This window comes from Artibeus jamaicensis, unplaced genomic scaffold (genome assembly GCF_021234435.1).
Source record: "Artibeus jamaicensis isolate MK-2021 breed Jamaican fruit bat unplaced genomic scaffold, CSHL_Jam_final scaffold_378, whole genome shotgun sequence".
Lineage (NCBI taxonomy): Eukaryota > Metazoa > Chordata > Mammalia > Chiroptera > Phyllostomidae > Artibeus > Artibeus jamaicensis.
The window spans coordinates 489,622-516,634 of NW_026522044.1; the positions used below are offsets into that span (position 1 = coordinate 489,622).

The 27,013-nt window shown below is 38.7% G+C and overlaps 1 protein-coding gene across 2 annotated transcripts in view; it reads right to left on the reverse strand.

Moving 5' to 3' along the window:
* The window catches only part of DOCK11 (dedicator of cytokinesis 11), a 198,562-nt gene that overhangs the window by 120,487 nt on the left and 51,062 nt on the right, over positions 1 to 27,013 (reverse strand). For both annotated transcript variants that reach the window (XM_037146004.2, XM_037146003.2), the window contains exons 7-12: positions 13,931 to 14,065; positions 11,018 to 11,195; positions 10,547 to 10,626; positions 8,811 to 8,894; positions 5,178 to 5,318; positions 3,735 to 3,932 (exon numbers count right to left, since the gene is read on the reverse strand). In XM_037146004.2, the coding sequence (XP_037001899.2) occupies positions 3,735 to 3,932; positions 5,178 to 5,318; positions 8,811 to 8,894; positions 10,547 to 10,626; positions 11,018 to 11,195; positions 13,931 to 14,065 (816 nt within the window). The remainder of the gene's footprint in view (positions 1 to 3,734; positions 3,933 to 5,177; positions 5,319 to 8,810; positions 8,895 to 10,546; positions 10,627 to 11,017; positions 11,196 to 13,930; positions 14,066 to 27,013) is intronic.

Genomic DNA, 27,013 nt, shown 5'->3' on the forward strand with positions numbered 1-27,013 from the left:
TGTGATTCGCAGGCCTGCGCTCAATCCACTGAGCTACACCAGCCAGGGCTTGTTTTCTACCTTTATAGCTCTTTACCTGTTACAAAGGAACACTTTCTATAGTATGATTTAGTTTTTGTCATGCAGTTTGAAAATTGTTATGCAGACCAACACCTTATATTCTTCCTCATAGCTGCCCCCCGCCACAGGATGACTCTTATCTTCCATGCCCCCTACCTCAAAAGAACAGGTCAGGTCCCACCCAATTCCCAGCACTTACAGAGCCCCTAGCCTAGGCCATGGCAAGGCATGTGGTGGTACAAGCCCTCCACCCTTTCGCCAGCCCCACAACCACTGCCCCCTAGCAGGGAGCCCACAGAGCAATAGGGAAGCAGACTCCCAAGATTAAGCAGCTACCCTACAACCCCAACTCAAACTTGGGGGGCATGGGCACTGAGGTCTGTCAGGGCATCTGGGAAGAAACTGCCAAGATCCTGAGAGTAAAGTGGTCATAGTAACTGTCTGGTGTCAGGGAAGAAAAACTACTGGATGGCCCCAACTTCCTCCATTTCTGTGGTCACCCTGTTGCTCCTCACTCAGGAAGCCTCTGGAGAGAAAGACTCTGAAGAGCAGATGGGGACAGCTGAGAATGGCCCCAAAATACCCACCATGCACCAAACCCTGGAAGCTGCCTGTTTCTATAGATAATGCTGCCATTTAAATAGCCTTGCTGGAAGGGAATGGGCTGCCAGACAGCCTGTTCTAGGACTGCTGGGGAACTGAGCTGCTTTCCTCTCTCTAGGGTGACATGAAAGCAATACAGTATAGCGGCAAATACCTGGGCTTTTTAGGGAGTCTGCTAGACCTAGGTTCAGGTCCTGTTCCCCATCTTACTAGCTCTGTTACCTTGCACAAGCCACCTGACTGCCCCGTGCCTCAGTTTCTCCATGTGTAAAATGGGGATAGTAATGGTACCTACCTATTTTACTGAACTGTTGTGAGAGTTAACTGACCATACGCATAAATCTCTAGACAAATACATCAGCAGTAGTTAAGTGCTTGAATTGTTGTTACTGCTGTAAAACGGTTGAGCTGAGATCTGCTAACACCGAGTCTTCCTCCACATAGTACTGCTTCCTCAGCCTAATGGAAAGAAGTTGAGAGAAAGACTTCTTCCAAATAAAATGTTCAACTATTTGGAGTAAATAAATGATCACTTGGTGGTATTGTTACTTGATTTGTAAAATGGTGCAAATGATAGAGCCATTTGAGGCCACTGCCCATCATTGTCACGTGTCCAGCTCTCATCTATTCCTTTGAGGCCTCTCTCAAGCCCCACACCTTCTGTGGAGTATTCTAACTTAACTCCTGACCCCTGATCCCTCCTCACATTACACATTTAACTACCACCATTATGTTGTATACTTTAGCACTTCACTGCATTCTGCCTTTGAGATCTTTCAAACAGACCTAGGTTCAAATCCTGCCTGAACTACTACTGGTTCTGAAATGGTGGACAATTTGCTTATTCATCTACCAGAATTTCACTTTCTTCATCTGCAAAACAGCAATAATTATACAATTTCGCAAGCATATTACAATTCCACGAGACACCAGTGGAAAATTCTGGCACACAGGGGATATTGAGAACACGTTGATTTTCTTCCTGACTTAGATTACAAGTGGGATAACACCTGGAAGCATAACTTAAACTGCTTGATTGAATCTAAGTAAACTGAAGTAATTCAGTAAATATATTGTTGGCTTAAAAGGACTTATTTAATATTGTACGAGAAAGTTTAAACATACAATTCAATAGCAAGTTCTCAAATATTTATAACACTGAACTCGCTCAAGCTTTCTTTTAGAAGCTGAGGCTGTTGTGTGGAATATGCACATATGAAACAACTATATTCTGCATAACAAAGGGACCATGCTTTAGCCAGTGTGGCTCAGTTGGAAGGGGGGTCATCCTGTGGACTGAAAACCTGCAGGTTCCACTTCCAGTCTAGGGCACGTACCCAGGTTGCAGGTTCGAGCCCCAATTGGGGCATGTCTAAGAAGGCAGCCAATCATTATTTTCTCTCTCCCCTACTCTTGCTCTCTCTTTCTAAAAGAAATTTTTTAAATGTGCTCAGGTAAGGATAATGAAAACTTAAAAAAAACACAAAGGGGCCATAAAATAACAAGGGACAACAGATAATGAGGGGAAAAGCTGTCAAAACTCTCTAGCACATAGCCTAGCTGGTGTAGCTCAGTGGATTGAGCGCCAGGCTGCAAACCAAAGGGTTGCTGGTTTGATTCCCAGTCAGGGCACATGCCGGGGTTGCGGGCCAGGGCCCCAGGGTGGGCCATGTGAGAGGCAGCCACGCATGGATGTTTCTCTCCTTCTCTTTCTCTCTCCTTCCCCTCTCTTTAAAAATAAGTAAATAAAAATAAAATCTTTAAAAAAATAAAATAAAAAACCAAAAGTGTTTACAACATTAAAAAAAAAAAAACAAAACCTCTCTAGCACAGAGACAGGGCAGGGCAGTGACAGCACATGTCAAGTCTTTCCCCACCACGTGGCAGTCTGTACCACAGAGTATGAGCTGTAACTCTCAAAACATGGAATTTATTCTAAGGAGATAATTCAGCAAATGAACACGTATTCAATGGCATATAATTTATGATATCCAAAAAATAGAAATATGCTAATTAGCTAAATCACTGATATAGCATATTAGCCTTTAAGAATGTGACTATCTAGAAATATTGATATAAAAAGATAACCGTTATGTTAAATGAATGCAATAGGTATGAAATAGCATAAATCATATACATTATGTACAGTCTTATACAAATAGTATGTGTTTATATATACACACAACAGAGTTGTCTAGAAAACGTTTGCCAAAATGTTAATAAGTACCATGTTATACCTTTTTTACTGTTTGAATTTTCTACATAATATATTTATCTTTGTAATCAGGGAAAAAAGGCACATTTTTATTTTGGGAAAATGTCCTCACAATGTGAGCTGCTTTGTTCTTCCTACTTTGATTCTTTGCCACAATCTATAGTTTCCTTTCAGTTCCAAATGTCTAGAAGGCAATCAGTTCTGCTCTGTCTAACCTATTATAGCTGCCAGTCTGGTCAGAGGTCAAAATGCCAGGGAACTGTCAGGGTCTTTCTAAAGGGGATTCTTTGCACCAGATAGGAAAGAAGAGAGCAGACTTACAGCTGTGACACAAGCAGTTCCCTCTCATTACGTTTCAAACAGAACTCCTTGTATAAGGAGTCTTTATGCTTGATTAAAACTATCTGCTTATAATGAAATGGGAATTAGGGATGGGAGGTTATTGTAGGGTCACCTTTTCTTCAAAGAAACAAGCTTTTCAGGTGCCTATTGCGTTGCGCGGAAGAATGCACATGGGTATGGGTGTGTGTGTATGTGTGGTGTGTCTGTGTATTTGTGTGTGTCTGTCTCTGTCTGTGTTCCTGTGCTACCTGCACTCCATCTCATACAATACTTCCTTTGAGACTTGCATCATGATCCCAACTGAAATGGTACTTTGTGAATGTTTACTAGCATATTTATTTGCTGATTTCCATGTTTCCCCTCCAACTTCAGTCGCTAGGAAAACATCTATACACAGACCTTATAAGAGATATAAATACCCATGAAAACATTGGGCTGAAACAATGAAATAACCCAAGGGGCTTTCTGTTTCTTACTCTGAAGGCACTACCAAGACTAAAAGATCATTCGTTACCTGCTTTATGTAGCGTAACTGAGATTCAGCAATTCCATGAATGAAAGACTCTGCATTTCCATCACTGGCTAGTTGGGCTGAACTGCCCCACAGCATTTCGCGAACAGATGGGGGATTCAGGTCTATGTGGAAGTCAGCTGAAATCTTACAATTGTTCCTTACATCAAATAGGGCAAGATTGATAAAAAAGGGTTCAACCTAGGAATACAGACAATTCCATTTTTGAATTAAGACTTTTTCAGATGGAGTGTGGGAAGAGACACAGATTACACAATAATTATTTTATTCTTCAAGTTTCTGTAATTACAGTTCCATTCTGAGTTCAGTATTTAGCTAAAATTTCATTATACATCATTTGCACATAAAAAAGAACATTCTAAATAACAGGCTATCAAATTTTAACTTTTGTTGGGTATAAATAATTCCACAAGTTATAAAATTTTGTAAGCAATAGGTAGAAATCAGAGGTCAAATCTGCAAAATACCAATTGTTTTATAAATAAAACTTAATTTTCTACAGGTGTATTGACATTACCCCAAAATAATGCCAATATTATGGATGAGAAATAAATCTTTCCTTTCAGAATGTTACAGCTTACTGGATTATACATTTCCTGGGAGCTAATATCACTCAACATCAAATTACATGACAAAAGCTCTGTTGCCCCATCAGCAGCTTTGGAAGACACTATTCCTCTCTACAGATGGCATGTGAAAGCTGGTCACAAAGAGAAATTTCATGCCAGATGGCATAAAGATTAACCCTTTACACACAGAAACTCTACTAGTAAATTTCAGCTAAACTGTGAGAGAATAAAGCACTGTGGATATGTTTCAAAGATAAAACCAGAACTGAAAAATAAGGATGGGTCTAAAATGCAGTCTGAAGACTATACTTTTCAGGGATCATTTCTATAGTTGGTTAAAAAGCAGTCTGTCTGGCAATTTTACATTTATGGTTTCAAGTATTTCTGAGCTACTCAAATGATCAGTGATAGCTAATAATTAGGATTTTCTGTGCAGAACAAAATGAATTCACTGTGAGAACAGTGAGTAAGGCTAGCTGACTGCAGAGCATCTGTGCCCCTGCACAGCTCTGGTGTTCATTACTCACGGCTCTGAGCCAATTTCACAGAAGTCATAGTCTCTAATAGAATTCCCAAATCTGAGGATTTTCTAGGTTCTGGTGACACGTCCCTCTTGGATGTCAAGAGCCTCCTCTACCTGCTGTTCTGAATACAGAAAACTTTCACAAATGTTAAGATGAACACATATTCATATTTTGACAAAAGAAAGACATATGAAATTTTTCCATCTCAAATGTATCCAAACTACACGGTGTAGCAAGGAATTCTCATCCAGTTAATTAGTTCTCAGTGACAAAAGAAAGGTGTTTCTTTAATACAGCATTTTAAGGGAGGTAGAAGGACAAGTCATACATACATTTGTGGGTGGTCCTTTTGCATTGTCTCCAACTTGACCCAAGATGTTAAAAGTTAAATCATGGCAATTTACCAGGAAACGTTTATTGCACTTTTCCTCAAATGGCTTTATATCAGGTTCAATTCCTGAAAAGTCCAATCTCTACAAAATAGATAATCATTTTCGGGAAAAAAAAAGAGGATTCATATTAATACAGATCTACAGTAAAATTTACAGAATCTAACATTTCCCCGTCCATTTGAGTCCTTATTATTTTTTTTCATTCAACAAGCCTCTGTAGAGCTATTAGACTAAGATTCAAACACTGATAAAGAAATTCTGGAGGGAGATTTTTGAGATGCCAATCTAAGGCAGAGGGAAAGTCACAAGTCTGTTCTGTGACCTACAAAGCCCTGTATGTCATGACTTCCTACCTCCCCCGACTCCCCTGACCTCATCTCCTACCACTCTTGCCTCCTCTCCCTTTACCACCCTGTGTTCCAGGCACACTGGCATCTTCAGTTATTTCTCTAGCATCCCAAGTACATTTCCACCTCAAGGACTTTGCACTTGATGTTCTGTCAGGAAGCCTCTTTCCCCAGATAGACACATGGCTTACTCCCTTCATTTCATTCAACTGGTATTTCCACAAAGACCTTCCTTAATTCTATTTAAAAACAAACTGCACCCACTCTGAAAGTCTATACTCCCTTTCCTTCATTCAGTATTCTAACAATACTTCTTAAATATTTACTTAGGTCTTTATTGTGTCTTCCCCACAAAATGTATGTTCGAGGACAGTAGGCGTTTTGTTCCTTTTATAAGCTGTACAGAAGGCAAAACTGACATGAATGGACATGGCAGGAATCAAGAATTACACAATGGCCTCTAACTTGGAAGATTCAGTAGACTGTGATGTTATGAAATTAACTGCAAAATAAAGCTGAATAGCAAACATGGGATGAGTACAGATGAGTTCAGTTTGGGATGTATTGAGTTTGACGTGTTGTGAGTAAGGGGTTGGAGAAACAGGAGAGTTCTGGGTTGCAGATCTGGATTTGGGAGTCAGTGGAAAATAGTCTGAGAAGGAAAACAAGGTTGAAACCCTGGTGAGCACCTATGTTTAAATGATGAGCAGAGGGAGATATGTCCACTTAGGAAAGTGATAAACACTGAGCTCAGCTGCTTCTAACAGAGCTAAGGGATGTACCCTGGGTGCCACAGATTATATATATGTATACGCACATATGTATAAATGTATGGTATACAAAATTTTTTAAAGTTTATGAACTTTCTATAAACAAAGATATTGAGAGACAAGGAATTCCTCTCAGCAGGGGAGGAATCTGTCCCTCCCAAAACAAACTCACAGGATCCTCCTCCTCAGCTCACAGAGCACAGGCATTCTAAGTTTATCTGTTCATTCTGAATGTCCAAACAGACTTACATTCTGTTCACAAGTGGGAGGAAAAGTATAGATTGTGGGTCATCTTAAAATAGTTTCATTAAGACCAGAGACATGCTAGGTGGAAAATGATTGGGGTGAATCTGAGCAGAAAATACTGCCAATGTTGAAAACTCAAGCCAAGAAACACAAGAACTTTTCTCAATTGCCTAAGTAATTCAAGCCAAAACAGGTAATGTGCCTGAAGAATCTTAGATAATTATAGCCATTCCAACCCAGCCTGTATCACTAACAAAAATCCTTACAAGAGCCTAAAATATTATATGCATACCTGAAAGCACAATACCTCCCTCCCCGAGTCTATTTATCTATGATAGGAATAGAAATGTCTGGGCCTAGACAGCTCCCCCTTGAACTCATATCTATCCGTGGAGCCAGAGGAGGCAAGTCATTGCCATGGAGATCAGTTCTAATTTCCGCCCATTTATCAACTCTCCTTGCTATCTTCCTCAGACATTGGAATGTGAAGAGAAACTGGACTAAACCACTCCAGCCCCAAGTCCTCTCCCTTCTGCGGCCTGTGAGTGCAAACATTGGGACATATGGCCTTCCCCAGTAGTTCAAAGTTGGAGCCATTCCCTTCAGGCAGTCAGTTCTTTATTCTCTAAGGTCAGTGATGGAAAGCATATCTGTAAACACTGAACTGTGGCCAAAAGAGAAGGCTGCTATTATACGATGGCACTATGCCTAGTAAAGGTACTCAACTCATACAACATGGATTTCTTTGTAGTTAGACTGCCTTTCATAACTGACTTTCAATTCAGTTTTTTTTGCCCTTCAAGTTTTATCACAACTGTGAATTTTTCTGTCATGTTGTAGCTCACTGATAAGTAATTCAAACATAAAATCAGTTTAGTTCCATGACCACAAAAACATCACACCACAGTTTTTTTTTGAAAGATGCTGAACTGAATTTCAACCACAGTCAATTGGCTTCTTTGTATACCATGAAAGGAGCTGACATGTCCAATTAAAGCCCAATCATGGGGCGGGGTGGGGGGTGATCAAAGGCTTAGACATGCTTGGAACAAGGAAATTTCAGAATGAATATCTTACAACTAACATTCCCTATACTATAGTTTATACTTTTTTTAATAATATAACTTACATATACAATATAATAATGATATGGAAAGAAAAAAGGAAAGATGAAACATTCAAAACAATTTTTCTCCAAATAAGAAAAACACCACATGAGAAAATAAAATTATTTGGGAAAATTTTCTGCATTATTTATAGACTATATATATACTTTTACCACTTCAAATCAAAAAACTGTAATTAGGAAACTGTATGAAGCAAAAAGAAAATACCAAATCAGTCTTCCCAAAATCATTTTATATTTTCACTGAGAGGACAGTAATTCTTATTTATATAATATATATTTTTCTATTTCCAAAAAACCCAAAGATTGTAATTAAAAATCACATGTAGACAAAGTAAAAAGAAAAAAATTCATCTCCCATCAAATAATTTCATTTTCTCATGAAACATGTTCCATTAGGAAAAATAAATGTATTTTTCCACTAGGAAAAATAAACTTAAATACTGGAGAATTTTTTCCATTTAAACAAATCAGCAGTTTAATTAGAAAATATCATGAAATGAAATACTGACTGCATATCTGTTAGTTCCAAGAGTACCTTATTCTCATGAAGAAAGTTAAAATACACACACGCACGCACACACACACACATAAACTTGCTCTTCTCTGCACCACTTTCCACTTAAAGTGAAACTAAGCCAGACATGAAAATTATCCCAGTTTTACAGGCCTACATCGAAAGTGGAAAATAAATCACCTGTGTCATATGACCTGGTGGTGTTCTTTATACTGCAGATACTCACTGTCATTAGACCACAATTACCCCAATAGGTTAAAAGAGCACCAACACCATCTTTAAAGAATTCTTTAATTTATCCATTTTGAGGCATGAGAAGATGTGAAAGGTATACATAGAACTGAGAAGGAATACCATATATATGTGGTCCCAAACTATCTGTACATGTTACAGTACTCTTGAGTGAAGTTAGTTGTTAAGCTACCTGCTCAAAGTGAACAAGACAAATATAAAGCAATCAGTGTCACACGGGGTAGCAAAAATCAGTGATTTCAACATTTTACAGGTGTTGAATTTTCCAAATAAGCAACAATTCAAGGATTATTTAAAGAAACATATTATCAATACCTGAACTTCCGAATCAAAAGAAAAGAGGTTCTGTCTTCCATCTCCTCTGCTGAGTTTGTTTAGCTGTTCAGTTTCTCTTCCATACTACAAATTTTTAAAAATATATTTATATATATGCACATACACACCAAACATTACTTTATTTCCTTCAAAACAGCATTAAATACCACTTAAATGTATAGTTTCTGTGACACTAGCAATCTGCTACAGCTTCAAAAATGTACCATTCCCACATCCATAGGACAGATAAAGAATGTCTGCCTGTCAGAGAGTCACTGTCACTCTGACGCACAACAAGCTACAGATCAGGCTCTTGGACTCTATGTTCCTCTCATAACATCAATGATATTGTTCAACCCATAGTAGTAAAAAAAGGATCCAAGAGGTTTTGGGTGCAGAAAAGAAATAAACACACATATCCATGGTGCTAGCCATAGAATTTGTATACAATTCTGAGTGTCACCTTAGCAAAGACATAGGGGCTGCACAGTCTGGAATAACAAAGAGTCAGAGGGGATATGTCAAAATCTGTAAAATCATACAAAGGCTAGATCAGAGGATCATGAGTATGTTTTTACATTTTGGAAAATATCTTTTAAGCATAACAGGATAATAATTCTAAAATATTACAAGTAACTTCTAAAATTGTGTAGCTTAGTCGTCCAGGACAAATAAGTAAAATCAAATAGGTTTGACATGGACTTCAATAATAAATGCGTTATTAAACCTTCTAATCTATAGTAGTGGAGTCCACAGAGTAAAATATGTACCCTTAAAACATAGGTGTGATAATCACCTCTACTCTTTCACAATGAGCTCATTTCAAACTCCAAGAAGTAGAGCAATTAACACAAATTACATGTGTTCACCAAAATCTTTATCTGATGGTTTATATACATATGCATTTACATATAGAGAGTATGATTTGCATATAAAATTAACATATACAAATCATTAGATTGAATATTCTGTTCAATTTATATCAATGACCCCTTGAAAGAAGAATATTTATTTTATGAGTGACATAAACTCAGCTTTCCATATCCATGGGTTCTGCAGTTGCAGAGTCAACCTACCACAGATCAAAAATATTTTTTTAAATGTTACATCACTGCTAAAGTGAACTATGTAATCAGTCCTGCAATAGCTGCATCTGCGCTAAACATGTACAGACTTTTTTCTGGTCATTATTCCCTAAACAATACAGTATAACAAATATTTGCATAGTATTTACATCGTATTAGGTATCATAAGTAATCTAGAGGTGATTTAAAGCATACAAGAGGGTGTGTGTAGGTTAAATGCAAATACATCATGTTATATGAAGGACTTGAACATCCTTAGATTTTAGTTATCCCCTGGGGTCCTGAACCAATCCCATGAGGACACTGAAGGGTGACTATAATTAAACTGAATAAGTAGCAGCAAATACAATTATTAAAGTCACAACAATCTAGAAGTATTTCCTGACATCTAGGGAAAAAAATAAGAATCTCCAAACTTTTAGTTGGTGCTGTACAAGTCCAACTTCAGCAATGTAACTTTCGTTTTCAAATCTCTACCTGTTGTACTGATCTGCTGTAGTTTTTAACTTCAAAATGACATTGGCTGGAGTGAAAGGATTGAGGGGAAAAAAAAGAAGAAATACCATTGCCAAATGGAATCCAACATTAAAACATTAACAGATAATCCTGAGCTGTCTTAGTTGAAGGCAAGTTGCCATAAGAAAGATGTACCTTCATCAGTTCCGGATGCATGCTCCTTTCCAAACTGGCCATGATGTTCTCGGCTTTTCCTTGGCTGCTAGTTTCATCATCTACAAATTCATTCAAAGCAGATGTTCCAAACCATACAGATCATTACTAACCACCTGAGAGGAATACCCTAATGTCTCTCCCCCACCCCATCCTCTCCTACTAGATTTACTGCAAAAAATTTTGATTATGAAAGCATAGAGAAAACTTTAATGGACTTTTGAAAATCTGCCATGAATTCCCTAGCCATTTTAGTCTGGTTATATTTCATGTGTCAGAGCCGGCGCAGAATCAACTCTTCGAAAATATCTATCAACCTCCATAGTTACTTTTACTGAAGAAGCAGGTCAACCTTCAAGATTATGAGTTCTATATTCACCCTACACAACAGACATGTGCATGAATTAAAGACAAGAACTTTACCACAATAATGAATCATTAAAAAATGCTGACCTTGTGTTGTTTCTACTGTCTCCTTTTTCTCTTGCACTAAACTGTCAGTATTGATCTGGATAATCTTTTTCAAAGTTATCAACCATTCCTCCATCTCCTGCTCTGTTTCAGCAGCGAGATAATGGCTGTACTTATCTAACATCTTGAGTTCAAAAGCATAACGGCGCATTTTGGGGCACTGGAGGAAAAAAGAAAGCACATGTTCAGTTAGTTTTTGCTCTTTTAATATTATATTTCATTAGTTTATTTATTTCCACCTCAGCACAGCACATAGGTACATCAATACTTTTATGAAAGAATTGCTTCTTTCAAGTAGAAATAGAAACTCCAAGACAATGAATGACTATGCCAAACACATCTTTTCTGTTCTCTCGTACTAAGCACAGTGGTATATGCATGAAGTTGGCATGAAATACTACTGGTTAAGTGGGTATTATCATTTAAGGGCTTTTGACATCCATCCATCACATTTAGATAACCAAACTGCTACATAAAAGTAAGCAAATGCTTTACCATTTCCATGTGGCTTAAAGTTTTCCTTGCATATTTACAAATTTTCAAAATCAGCCTTTAAAAACAAGTTTACATGTGACCCAAAATAAATCTGGTCCTTGCTTTATATCATACTATAAAATGCAATATCAATACCTAATTCACTTTAGTTTGTGTAATACGCATAAGAGAAAACTGTAGTTGATTCACATTAAATTGTGGCTCCCAGTAAAAAATATGGAAATGACCAAGGCTGAATACTAGGCAAACCCTCTCTTTCCTCGAACATGATGACATTCTTTTATATTACCACCTTCTCTGTCAGGACCAAAGAAATAACACACTCTGTCTCCAAAACACCTCAGTACTAGTTTTAAGAAAGGTTCATGAATCAACAATTTTCCACAATGTAGTCATTATTCAAGAAAGAGCCAAGAAGCCCTGGCTGATGTAGCTCGGTGGATTGAGTGCAGGCCTGTGAAACAAAGGGTCACTGGTTCAGTTCCCAGTCAGGGCGCATGCCTGGGTTGCAGGCCAGGTCCCCAGTAGGGGACACATGAGAGGCAACCACACATTGATGTTTCTCTCCCACTCTTTCTCCTTCCCTTCCCCTCTCTCTAAAAATAAAAAAATAAAAAGTATTTTTTAAAAAACAGGGCAAAGGAATGTCCTTAAAAAAAAAAAAGAGCCAAGAAACTTCCTCCATCTCATCTTCGAAGTATAGTAAAGGATGATATTAAACTGCTGTAGCAAGTCACAGAGATTTATATATTTGAAAACATTTGAGGGGGGGATCATAAATAGATGAGGAAAGCAGAACCCAGGAACACAATAAACAAAGGTCAGTCCGGATGAGAGCTCGGTGAGGAATTCTGTTATTTGTGTGTGCCCTCTTTCCTTCAGTAAGATAAGAAAGCTGTATGTATGTGGACATATATATCAATCACCTTCTAATAACATAAATTTTTGTATTCTTACGAGTTGTGTTTTGTTTGATCCTATGATAATCTCGTTTGATCAGGTAAATAGACATCATTTTACAATTTTGAAAATTAAGATTCAGATGGGTTGAGGCCACTGAACCCGCATCTCGTGCCTCCTAATCAGCCCAGTGCTCCTTCTAGTTGAAGATGCCACCCTGGCTCTGTAGTAATGGCTCCTTTGTCTTGGTCAATTGACTTCCTACTTAGATTGTCTCTCTACCCTGTCCCACCCCACCTGTACCCATGCCCCCTCAGTAATTCAAATCAGCAAACATTAGTTAAGTCACTGCTGTGTGCAAAACACTGCTAATTATTATAGAGGACACAAACACAATTAAGATATGGTCCCTATAGTCTAAAAGTGAATGTGCCGAACTACCCAGAACTTAGTGTATGATTCACAAAGTAGAGCATAATAGAGGAAAAACCAAACTCGTCTCACAGGGGAGGCAGAGTTTAATTTCACTTGGTGGGAATGAGGGTGAAAAAGAAACAAAGTTTCACAGTAGATATGCCATTTGAGCTGAGCCTTAAAGATAACATTCCAACATCAGGAACAGAAGGGGAAATTATAGGTCAGGCAGAGAAACAAAGGTAAGAAAGGCACATATATGTGATGCTCTGTGGAGGGCTTAGACTGGTACAACTAGACCACAGAATGTATAAGGGGACACAGGAGGGAAGAAGTTAGAAAGCACGATAAGGCCCAATGACTATGGGCTTGCAATGCCATAGCAAGAGCTTCAGATCTCACTCTCCAAGACAATAATAAATCAAGAGACAAAGGTTTGGGGTAGACAAGTAAAGGACCCTATCTATGTCTTAGGAAGATACAGTGGATCAGTACAATAAATGAGAAACCAGAAAGGCAAGACTTTAAGCCTTCTTAACCCATTTAAGCAAAAGAGGAGAAAACAGACAATTAGAGGAATGGCAGTGACGATGGAAAAATGGCAAAAGAATTCTGGCTATTGTGGCTCAGTTGGTTGGAGCATTGTTGTGTAAAACAAAGGGTCATGGGTTCAATTCTCAATCAGGGCACATAATGAGGTTGCAGGGTCAGGTCCCAGGTCAGGGAGCTTATGAGAGGCAACAGACTGATGTTTCTCTGTTACTATCAGTGTTGCTCTTCCCTCTCTCCTTCCCTTCCCCTCTCTCTAAAATCAAAAAGCATGTTCTTGGGTGAGGATAAAAACTTTTTTAAAAGAAAAATGGTAAGAGATTCAAGAGGCCCTGGGGAGCCAGACTTCAAGGGTCTGAATAAACACGTGAATACTGGCACACAGAGAGAGTGAGCTAAATGCAGAAGAATCGAGTTGTATAGTCTGAACATTTTGGTGGGTGAGATGGTTAACCAAGAGAGAGAAATACTGAGGTTCTTAAGATTTGATCAGTAACTCATTTTGAGAAAAAGAAGTTATTACCTCTACAGCCCTACCTGAACAACGTCAATGCAGGCATCCAAGTAGATGCAACCTTTAGATTCCTTTGAATTTTTTTCATCTTTATAGGAATTAAGAATATATGAACCATCAGGAAGCTGAGTTAAGTAAAAATACCGTCTCTTGAATACCTATGAAAAAAAACAACAGCAATGACACATTTATTACATATGCATTGCATTTGAACAGTTTCTTTGAACTAAAAACCTTGAAAAGCTGGCCACAGACATTCTATCTGGACAATTTTCAGACAACTCTTCAGAATTTTTTAGGAATTATTATTATCTTCATTTTTTTAAATGGAGAGTTTGAAGTAATTTATTCAGTTAATCAAATATCCAGAGAAGAGGTTTTAACATGTTAAACTTTATCAACTATTTTGTATCTGAATCACTATCCATTTCACTATAGCATCCTTTTCTTATTTAATTGCAAACCATGATTGGTATCTTATCATTGCTATCGCATTACCACAAATCCAAGTGTAAACATAAATGTATACATACACAAACACACTGCTGTATCATGTCCTAACATATATCTCACCTGCACATCTTACTGCGTTCATCTATGCCACTCCAGTCAGTGTCCCTACAAAGTCCAGTTTATAATGCACTCACTGAGAGTTACTGGTTACCTAACAATTGTTGAATGCCCTGAATCCTGAGATTTAAATCAATAGGCTCAGTGAGATTGTGCCATTCCTTTGCAGCTGGGGATTAACAACAGTTAAGAAATAGCCTGTTACTACAACTCACAGCAAAAGCCACAGGAATTGGAGGAAAGAACAAAAACCCAGATTCAACCATGCTACCCATCTACTTTCCCCTCAAGATAGTCTTGGACCTGATGAAGGAAGTGATAAAAGGGAATTCTAAACACTCTGATGAATCTATACTTCTTTCAGTAAGCCACAAACTCCAAGCTATGTTAAGCACTTGTTATAGTAAAATTATCCAGAATGATGGATCAAAAATTATTTTAAGGAATGGCAAGAAAGACTAGAAAATACACTTTTGGTGCGGAAATACATTCCAGTGCATATTGTCTTATTTGTAGAAGTTCATTTTCAGATTTAAGATTGCCATTTTCAATCACTCATCCACTTATCCAGTTAGAATCTCTACTTTAAGATGTGTAATTATGAAAAGAGCATTATTTGGCAAGATGATTCTTTTTAAATTTATTTTATTGATTATGCCATTACAGTTGTCCCATTCTCCCCCTTCATTCCCCTCCATCTTGCACACCCCTCCCTCCAGGTGCCCCCCTTTAGTTCATGTACATGTGTCTCAAATTCTTTAGATTCTATTATTTCCCATACTATTCTTGCCTCCCCCCATCTATTTTCTATCTACTGTCTATGCTACTTATTTTCTGTACCTTCTCCCCCCTTCTCCTCCTCCCACTCCCCTGTTGCTAACCCTCCATGTGATCATCATTTCTGTGGTTCTGTTCCTGTTCTAGTTATTTCCTTAGTTTGCTTTTGTTTTAGGTGTGGTTATTAATAACTGTGACTTTGCTGTCCTTTCACTGTTCATCTTTTTTATCTTCTTTTTCTTAGATAAGTCCCTTTAACATTTCATATCATAAGGGCTTGGTGATGATAAACTCCTTGAATTTGGTCTTATCTGAGAAGCACTTTATCTGTCCTTCCATTCTAAATAAAAGCTTTGCTGGATAGAGTAATCTTGGATGTAGGTCTTTGGATTTCATGACCTGGAATACTTCTTTCCAGTCCCTTCTTGCCTGTAAGGTCTCTTTTGACAAATCAGCTGACAGTCTGATGGGAACTCCTTTGTAGGTGACTGTCCCCTTAGCTCTTGCTGCTTCTAGAATGCTCTCCTTCATTTTAATCTTGGCTAATGTAATTATGATGTGCCTTGGTGTGTTCCTCCTTGGGTCCACCTGCTTTGGGACTCTCTGAGCTTCCTGGACTTCCTAGAAGTCTATTTCCTTTGCCAGATTGATTCTCCTTTATTATTTGTTCAAATAACTTTTCCACGCATTGCTCTTATTCTTCCCCTTCTGGTACCCCCATAATTTGGATGTCGGAACATTTAAAGATGTCCTGGAGGTTCCTAAGCCTCTCCTCATTTTTTTGAATTCTTATTTCTTCATTCTTTTCTGGTTGGATGTTTCTTTCTTCCTCCTGATCCACTCCATTGATTTGAGTCCCAGTTTCCTTCCCATCACTATTGGTTTCCTGGGCATTTTCCTTCATTTCACTTAGTGTAGCCTTCATTTTTTAAATCTAATTTGTGACTAAAATCAACCAGTTCTGTGAGCATCCTGATCACCAGTGTTTTGAACTGTGCATCCGGTAGGTTGGCCATCTCCTGGTCACTTACAAATATTGGCTCTGGTGCTTTGAGTTGTTCTGCTTGAGCCATAATGTTTTGGTCTGTTCACACCTGTTAGGTATGAGGGGTGAAAGCTTAGGTGTTCACCAGGGCAGGTCTACCCAGTCACTGGGTTGTGACTGGGGGCAGGGTCAGAGAAGGACAGATGCCATTTGTTCTGCTCTCTCTCAGATTTCGGTCACCTCCGCCACTTCCCACAATCAAATTTGGCCCTTCTGGTGCTGGTTCCTAGGTAGGTGGGTTTGTGTACATTCTAGGACCCTGTGGGTCTCTCCAACAAACTCTCCTGTGAGGCTGGGAGCCTCTCCAAGCACCTCAACCCCCGAAAGATTTTTCAACTGGTGCTTTAAGGCTTTATTTCCCATCACTCGGGCCCTGTGTTATGGGGTCTCTCTCACTGTCCATTTTTTTCACCTGGTTTATCTGCGCATGGATGTGTGACCGCAGTCAGCCAGCCACCTTGTGCCTTCACTGGGTCTGCCCATTGCAACCCCATGCCTGGGATCTGCCAACCGCCGCCTGGGTTGGTCCAGCAGCCACGGCTTTTTCCTGCTGCAACCCCTCTCCACCAGCCACTGACTCAGCCCCTCTTACTGGTCTGGATGAATGGTTTGTTGTTATCATTCTTATTTCCTGTTCCATACAGTTCAGTTTTCTGTCTGCTTTGGTTGTGTTTTTGTTTCTAAATCTTTGTCATCCTTAAATTTGGTTGTGCGAGAAGGTACAGTGTTTCCACCTACCGCAAGATCATTCTTGAAAACTACTTTACCTCTAGCAAAGTACCTAAAATACCAACAATTTATTTCTCCATAGCACAAAGAAAATATAGAAATACATTAGGGGCATTTCTTTTTAGGAAAATCAGTAAAATAGAAGTAATCAGCTTGCAGTTACTTTGCAGTTGTTTCAACATCATTGATTTTGCAATGAATGACAGAAATATACCAGCGGGAAGAACACCCTAACAGGTTAGACTGGTAAATGCTACAGCTTCTATTTCAGGGAGTGGCCATGTAGGCTATGTTGTATCAACAGAGAGGAGTCCAAGGAAAATATATATCACTTTGCTCTTCAATGGCAATGAAATAAATATTACTGCATTAGGATACAAAGTTACAGAAAATGTGTATGTGTGTAGCACACACATATGTTCTCATATTTGATTCACCCACATTTAACTTTACTGGAGCTATATGTAAAAGAAATATGTAGAAGAAATCTACACTGATACACAAAGAAATATTAGTCATAATGGTAAGTATACATATACATATATATAGCTGGTTATTTTCATTACAATGGTTTATTCACATCTGTTATTAAAATGATGGAATCAGAAGACCTAAAATTACATACTGAGCTTATTGTAAATGAACAAAATACTACTTTTTAAAAAGTCATAGTAACTATAAAAAAATTAAAATACATTTCTGAAGCAAAAACTAATATGAAAAAGTTATAACCAGATTACAGTTATAGTTTTAAATTTTTGCAAAATAAAACTTAGATTTGCAAAACCCAGATTATTTGCAATCCACTTGCAAAGTCCCTAGCCAGCAACAAAGTGGGGGGCAGGGAAGGGAAAATGCAGAGCAAATATTTGTGGCACAGAGTCAAATTATAGTCTGAAAAGATTTTTTCATGTGTAGCTGCCTCACCAAGCAAAGATGTTTTTGTGGCAGCCGCTACTTCCAATATTAGCCAAGCACATCATTACAAGAGAGACGGAAAGGGACTTGAAATTACAGTAAATCACTTCCTGTAACATTGTAATTATGTCTAAATGTGACACTGAGGTAGGTAGCTCATGAATCTGGGAAGAGAGCAGATGCCTGCAAGTCCTATGATCTTGATTCTCATCCAGCAGTGGGATTGTCCTCAAAACTCTGCTTTTCTCTCATTCTCAATTGTAAAATGACAGGATCAGAGTAGATGAGCTGTAAGATCATTTTTTATGATATACAAATAATTTCATTAAAACTGAATGAATAACACAGCAGCCTTCCTAGGCTAGGGGCCACCCTCCCCCAAGCAATCTCCAGCAAGCTAAAAAAAAAAAAAAAAACGCACACAGTTTGTATAGTAAAGAAGTTTTTAGAAGTCATTTCTGTATAAATCAGACTCCACTTCAACAGATCTATAAGATCTCTTCTCATTCTAATATTCTATGACATATGTTAGGTTTCAACTTCTGGGACACTTTTAAGGTGCCCTTCACAAACAAAGGAGTCGCCTAAATCTCTCACGTGGAACCCAAAGGAAAATCAGAAACATTGACTTTCGTGTCAAAACAGCGGTAATTACTCTGCATCATACCTTTTTTTCTGAAGGCCTCAAGTCCTTTGTAACCAATAACTAAATGTTTTAATGTCAATCAGGAATAAGAATCATTATCCACATTTTACCTAACAGCAAACTAAGAGACCAAGAGCTCACTCAGATTCACACAGGCATGTCAGTTTGGGAACCAGAATGAGAATCAAGTGATAGAGACAAAGAGAATTTTGCCCACACCTTTCCAATGGCTTCCCATCAAGGTTGGAGTAAGATCCAAAATACCATAGCCTGGGATGATGGACAAGATCTGGCCTCAAATTATCTCTTGGACTTTATATCTAAGTATGCTGCTGCAGCTACACTGGCTTTCCTGCTGTTCCTCACATACCCTGAGCATTCCTCTTATCCATATATCCACATTCTTCTCTTATTTTTTTCAGTCTTTACTTGAATCTTGCCTCCTATCAGAGGCCTTCTAGGACCAAATGCCCTCATTGTACCACCCTATTTCATTTCTTTCACAGAATGGTTACTGTCCAAATATATCTTATTTATCTATCTGTTTATTTATTTGCTATCCATCTCTTAAATTGCTAAGGTCCATGTCTCATCCATTGCTGTACCCCCAGGACTTCCAGCAATGTCTGGACTCAATAAAATTTTGCAAAATCAGGGATGGATGAATGAACAATTCATTCTCCGGTGCAAATTTTCCAGCAGTTTCATGCAATAGAATGGTGTTCCTTAATGCCCATGTTCTTCCTCCTCCTCCCCTTTATTATTTTTCCTAGGTGGTGAAGTCAGCTGAAAACTTCCCACTTTATTCACCAAGAAGCATGAATCCTGGCAAGGAGCCAACTCAGACCACCCAGAACAATAAAACAGAGAGGAAGCCAGAGATCATTCCGAAGGCCCTGAGCTGTCTGGGTGACAAACTTTTAAACATGACCCTTTCTGGAGCAGGAAGACAGGCCTTTTATCATTCATTTGAATCAAAGGCAGAAGGCAAGAAAGTCTGAGCACCTAGTATCCTCTAATTCAGTAGACCCCTTTATCATTTTATAAATATATCTCAAGACTGTTTACCTATACATGTTACCTAGAGGGTAATTATTTTCTGCTAAATTACATGAACCAGGAGCCCTGAGAAAGGATGGTCTTAGGGCTTTAGAAAAATAGGTAGGCAAAGTAGGTGGGCCAGGAACCATGTAGAAATAGGGCCAGGGAAACTGACTTATGTCTCAGAACAGAAAAGGCAATGAGGAAAGGGGGAGAGCAAGAGACGTACTGGGTCTCAGAGCTAGGTGTTCTATGCAAAGATAAAAGACACAATGGGTAAGAAAACCTCACAACTTACCAGCAAACTGAGTTGTAGTTAATTACAGCAGAATGTCAAGAACTCTACCCTGCTAAAGAACCCTTACCAATAGGTTGACAATGTAATGTCACTAATCTCTCTCCACCCTATCATTTTATAGTCCTGCCAAGTTTAATGGATCATACAAGTCTACCCCCTGGGAAACTGGTTAAAAATCAAATAGCTTTTCTTAAATAATTACACCATATCTGGGCACTGGAGATTTTCTAACTATTTAGTTTTGAGGCAAAATCTAGTAGTATAGGGTCTAACAATACACCCTTCTCATTATGAATGAGTTGTTTCACCAGTGTTATTTCAGCACCTAATGACCCTGCTCAAATTTTCAATGACCCTCAATTACCCACATGGTAAGACTCACATGCCTGATCTGGGACTCAAGCAGCTCCCACAATCTTACTAATAATATAAAATAATAACAATTGCTGATATCTATGGAGTGCTTACTCCGTTACATTGTCTGGCTAAGTGTTTTCCTCATATCATCTAATGTTCATAATGATACTGTGTGATAATTACTATTATCATCTGCATGTTACAGAGGAGAAACTGAGGCACAGAGAAATACCAAAGGACCAGACCAACTTTATCTCCCACAACTACCCGACTTCTCCCAACACAACTGCCCTGTAAATATTGCCTGCCACACTCACCTTTCCTTTGAGGCCCTACCTCCTTCAAGAAGCCTTCTCTGACCCCAGATCACAGTGGTCTGAGCTCACATAGCACTTGATCTCTGTACCACCTTTAAACAATCCCTTATTTGTACTGTCTCATCACCCCAAATAGGTTTTAAGATCTACATGTTAACACTTCTCTTTACCTTCCACAATGCTAACATGTTGTACTAGTATCCAATATATACTTGGGGATGAATTAATTGATTCCTAACAGTATCTGGCATATGAGGAGGCCCTAATAAATAATTTTATGCAGTCATCAATGAATGATGGAAAGCAAAATACAAAAAACTAATGAGAAATCCCTTGCCCATAAAATGAGTGCAATCCATTTGGTAGCCGTGAGAGACAGTGTGATAGACTTGGGACTACAACACAGTAATATGTCAAGGATAAAAGATTGTCTCTATTTTTTGTTCCAACAAACACAGTAACTTTGGTCTCCCAGTAAATATTTTAATATTATATGTGCTTTCTTAGGTAAAAATCCTCTTTTGATTCGTTGTTCTCCCACTGTAAAAGAGGGAAAAAAACCTCTCGTAACAGATGAAGAGTAAGGAGGAAATTTTAGACTGTAGCTATATAGCAAATAACTCTCTTTTGTGCAAAAAAAAATGCAGAAAAGGAAAGGGTACCAAAATAGAGTCATATATCAAGCAGTTGAACTTGCAACCCCGATAACATACCAAAACACTTCAACATTTAATTGCTAAGGATGGGGAGGAAGAAGCTAGAGGAATGTGATCAAAATGAGCCAAGAAGATACATGCATAAAGGTGGGTGTCCTGAGGGTTGGCCAAAAATCTGCAACAGATATTTTTAAATGAAAAACCACCCTGAAGAGTACCTTCTTCCTTATTCCATGTATCATTATATCCCTTAGGAAAAACAGTTCTAAATACCAGAGGAAGGTCATCTCCAATCTCATAGCTAGCTAGTCCACATTAAATTCCTTGACTGATACAGAACGTTTTAAAACAGCAGATGTGTCCAGAAGCTACTTGAGAAAGAGAGAATGGAAATGAATAGGTTTCTGTGGGGACTGGAGTCTGTCAAAAGGGGTCGTTTCCTTTCTATGATATCTTAAAGCTCCCTTGAAAACTTTTCCAGGAATTGAAGAGAGGCAATGGGTGTGTTCTCATTAACTAGAAAGTACTAATTGAGGAAATTAATCACATATGACAAGGCTTGTCCTGTATTAACACGAACACCAAGAACAAAGCAAATTACAAGCTCTGAGTCAAGTAATCACTGCACCCAGACGACCAACAGAGCTTCTGCAAGGGCTGTGTGATGCCAGCATCCTCCTCAGTGAAAGGAAGTGCTTGGGCACAGAGATTGAGACCTCTGGACGGATACACATCAGTGGCTGCTCTCTTGTAGCCAATCCAGGCTGCTCTCTCAGCCGATAATAGGGATGCTCAGAAAGCACTTCTGGGAAAATAATGACAACTGTAGAAAATGGTGAAGATTATATCTTAACAACAGACTAGAATTGGGGCGAAGGTATACACTGGGGAAAATGCAACCTTTTATTCCATAAATATGGGGGCATATAATCCTCCAATGTGAGTAACTCAGCTTAGTTCCTTCACCAGCCCCTTTAACCCTAGAGCCCGTTATCATCGACTTGAATGTTCTTGGAAATTCTCTAGCAGCTAGGTAGAGCTAACTTTCCAGCACCACCCATATATGAGTTACTTTGGCTACATTATTCACATCGCATTACAGGTCACATGACTGCTTTCTCAAAAGACCTTACAGTAGGTACCTTTTAATTCCCTTTTATCTACTGGATTCTGCTGACTCTCTTCTCGCTTCCCTTCATTCCTTTCTTCCCCCCTTCTCACATAATTTTATTTTTCCCTTCCTTGCTATTACATTCCCTTATTTCTGACAATCAAAATATCCAGGAAAAGGACTTGGACTTGTTTATAAAAGCACTTTAAAGTAGTTGCGCATCATTTCAAACTCAGCAAAGGAGTAAGTCTACATAATTCTTTAAATCTAGAAATTTTTAGATGAATAAGGACTCTTAAATACACACTGCACTCTAAAAGACAGCAAGCTGCTCTGCTCTAATCCTTGTCAGCCTTGGAGTGATCTACAGGCCAGTGTCAAGCCACAGCACATCAGGGAGGCACAGATAAAATAGAAGGGAAGATGCATGGCTCCTGCAGGCTGTTATTTGCTGATGAGTCACGATGAATACCCAGATCCTTCTGCTGTAGCTTCCTGGTTAGTCTGCTATGAATTTACAGGGCTATCACAGCTTGAACTCTCCAATACAAAAGGTTCTCTGCTCTCAAGCCTGTGAGCTCTTAGCCCTGTGGTGCTCTTTGCTAAAACGACCAAAGCTTCTCACCAGTGTGGGCTGAAGGTTCAAAGGTGGAGGACTGCAGATGCACCAAGGGTAAAACTGCTGCCAATATCGGGAAAATGACTAAGATGGTAACATAGCCAAGTCATCTTTCTGTTTGCTTGTCTTCACTTCAAAGACATCAGCATAGAAACAAATACACAGAAATGTCATTTCAGAATATCTCATGAAGTGTCACCCCTTTGCCTCTTTTCTTCTGCCTCTGCTTTTCTCAACTCTCTAAGAGCTGGATCGGCCACTTACCCCACCTTTAAGGTTTAGCCTCTCTCCTAGCCCTCAAGCAGGAGGAGTGTGTATGGCCCTTCACCCTGAAACAGGACACCGAACAACACAAGCCCAAGTCCCTTGGGGTACCTTGGTCCATAGGCCTGGACTTCCACTTCGGTCCTCACTCCAAATTATAGCCTGGCGACTACAAAACTGCTACCTACGCCCAATCTGCTCCCCGCCTGGCTCTATACACTCACATGCCCTCTATTTATATGCAGAGATAGTGTAGTAAACACTTCAAGTTTCGATTAATATCAGCGATGCTGAACTAAATAACTGTTAAAACACAAGTATTATAGGGAAAAAATATCTTGCCAAATCTCTCTGACACCTTAACTGAATGTGGCTGAACCTTCCAGTCATACTCGTTCTAGCAATGAACAATCCTGAAATACAACACTACTGCTATTGCTTAGGAGGTGAAACCAGAAAAACGTAGGCTATATATTCACTTCCCAGAAATCCAAAATGGAGACCCATAATCCATAATGGAGAATAGCTGGGATAAGTGGCATCCATAACCAGAGACAATTCCCAAATCTCATAATGGTCTTTATATTTCTAATTATTTCCTGTTCATTCTTTTTAAAAAGCTATGTAGTACATATGACCAATTTGGTGTATTCTTCTTTTTCTTCCTTTGCCTACTGTTTGATAGAGATTTTAAAAAGAAATGTTTTTATGGTTTTGGAAATGTTTTTATGGTATGTGAGTTATACCTCACTAAGAAAAATAAGAGGCCAAAATATGAACAGCTGGAGATAAAAAGAGGAAAAGCAAAGAGCCTACCCTCAGCAACAGCCGAGCAACAACTAGCTAGAGACAGGCAGCAGCTGTTCCCTTCAGCCCGACCATGCGGTAACCAGGTTGCCTCAGACCTACCACCCATTTCATGAATTTCTGGTTCCTGGCTATCTCCTTAAAGTGGTGGAGTGTGCAACCTCAGGGATGGCTAATATACAAGCTGAAAAAGCAACTTCTGACCAACTGACCGAATTTGTCTTCTATGGTTGTTGTAACAAATTACCAAAAACTTAGTGGCTTGAAACAACACAAATGTATTACCTCCCAGTTCTGTAGGTTAGAAGTCGAACATGGGTCCCACTGGACTAAAATGAAAGTTGTAGCAGAGCTGTCTTTCATTTTAGAGGTTCTAGAGGACAATCCATTTTCTGGCCTTTTCCAGAGTCCACTGGCTACCCACATTTCTTAGCCAGCAGCTCTTTCCTCCATTGTCAAAGCCAGCAACATAGCACCTGTCTCCACCTCTGTTTGCGTCCTCCCCTCTCTTTCCTTAACTCTCCTCTTCAGCCTCCCTCTTCCACGTACAAGGACTGTGGTGACTGCAGTGGGCCCACCTGGATAAACTGGGACATTATCTCCTGACCTACTGATTAGCTATTTAAATTGCTCTCTGCCACGCAAGGGAGCATTTCAGGGATTAGGACATGGACATCTTTGGGGGGGCATGATTCTGTCCACCGACCAATCTATAGTCACAAATTATGGGAAAAAAATTAAATCACATACTTTTTACAGGTAACTATATTTTAATTTATAATATATGGGCTCCTTAAAAATAACATGTAAAGCAAATTATAACTTACATGCATTAGATTCAACTCACTATTGCAAGGAATTCTGTTATGAATTCTTTTTTAAAGGTATTGATTCCCTACTGTTTTAGTTTATGCTTAAGTATGAATAAAACATTCAAATATTTTGAGAATGTTAAGGGAATAGAGTCAAAAACCATAGAAGCATTTTCTGACAATCTGCACAGAATTGTAACCTTCACACATGCATTTCTTTACCTATTAATTCTGATAGAAGTTATACTAAAGATTTGAGTCCTACTACTCAGCTAGTGAGTACCAATGGTGTGCTGGTCAAGAGCAAAAGGCTCAGGCATCAGCCTGCCGAGGTACATATCGCACCTCTCCAATGCTGGAATTGTGTGACCCTGGATTAATCATTGGATTTCTTTGTGCTTCACTTTCCACATCTGTAAACTAAGTATCGATACTAAGTATCAACAGTGGGTGGCAATGAAGACTAAATAAGGTACAGAATATAAAACACTCACTATGGTACCTGGCACATATTAAGTCCTCAGTAAATGGATTCTTTTAACATCATGTGCAGAAGCTCAGGATTAGGTGTAGGAGACACATAAGAAGCATCCTATAACTTGTACTCGTTATTTTCAGAGCTTGAAAGTGAAAGTGAGAACAGGACATGACCACTAAATGGAAAGCAGCAGGCAAAATATTAAATTAAGATAAAATTTGAGTCTTCCCTTGGTAGACACCCATGGTTTCTGCTTGCAGGCAATGTGAAAGACAGAATGACCTTTAAAACTTAATGGAAGTGTGAATCATCCTCAGCAAACCACATGATCTTATATTGAATATCTGAAAGTACAGTTATATTCTCTACCAGAGAATAATTTGTTTCCCTGCAAAGAATCTTCAAGTAGCTTGTTAGTTTTACCTTTGATTTTTTTTAATGTTTTATTGATTATACTATTGCAGTTGTCCCATTTTTTCCCACTTTTAACCCACTCCACTCAGTACCCTTCATTCCCTCTGGCATTCACCCCCTTAAGTTCATGTCCATGGGTCACGCATATAAATTCTTTGGCTTCTCCATTTCCTATACTGTTCTTAACATCCCCCAGCCTATTCTCCTGGTACTTCTAGTACCTACCAATTTGTACTTCTTAATCCCTGCACTTTCCCCCATTCCTCCTCCCCACTGATAACCATGATCTCTGTATCAATAATTGTTTCTGTTCTGCTTGTTTGCTTAGTTTGTTTTTAGATTCAGTTGTTGATAGTTGTGAATTTATTGCCATTTTAATGTTCATAGTTTTGGTCTTTTTCTTAGATAAGTCCCTTTAACATTTCATATAATAAGGGCTTGGTGATGATGAACTCCTTGAATTTGATCTTATCTGAGAAGCACTTTATCTGTCCTTCCATTCTAAATGAAAGCTTTGCTGGATAGAGCAATCTTGGTTGTAGGTCTTTGGATTTCATGACTTGGAATACCTCTTTCCAGCCCCTTCTTGACTGTAAGGTCTCTTTTCAGAAATCAGCTGACAGTCTTTTATGGGAACTCCCTTTTAGGTAACTGTGTGCTTTTGTCTTGTTGCTTTTACAGCTCTCTCTTTATATTTAGCCTTTGGCATTTTAATTATGATGTGTCTTAGTGTGGTCCTCTTTGCATCCATCTTGTTTGAAACTCTTGGCACTTCCAGGACTTGTATATCTATTTTCTTCACCAAATTAGGGAAGTTTTGTTTCACTATTTTTTTCCAAATAAGTTTTCAATTTCTTGCTCTTTCTGTTCCCTTCCGGCATCCCTATGATTTGAATGTTAGTACATTTGAAGGTATCCAAGATGCTACTTAGCCTAGCCTTCTTTTTTTTTTTTATTCTTTTTTCTTCTTGTTGTTCTGATTGAATGTCTTTTTCTACCTTATGTTCCAAATCATTGATTTGCTTCTTGCCTTCATCTACTCCAATGTTGGTTCCCTATACATTTTTGTTTATTTCACTTAATGCAAACTTCATTTCTGCCTAGGTCTTTTTTATGCTGTGGCAGTACTCAATGATTTCCTTGAGCGTCCTGATAACCAGTATTTTGAACTCTGCATCTGATATTTCTTATATCTATTTCATTTAGTTGTTTTTCTGTAGTTTTGTCCTGTTCTTGCCTTCAGGCTA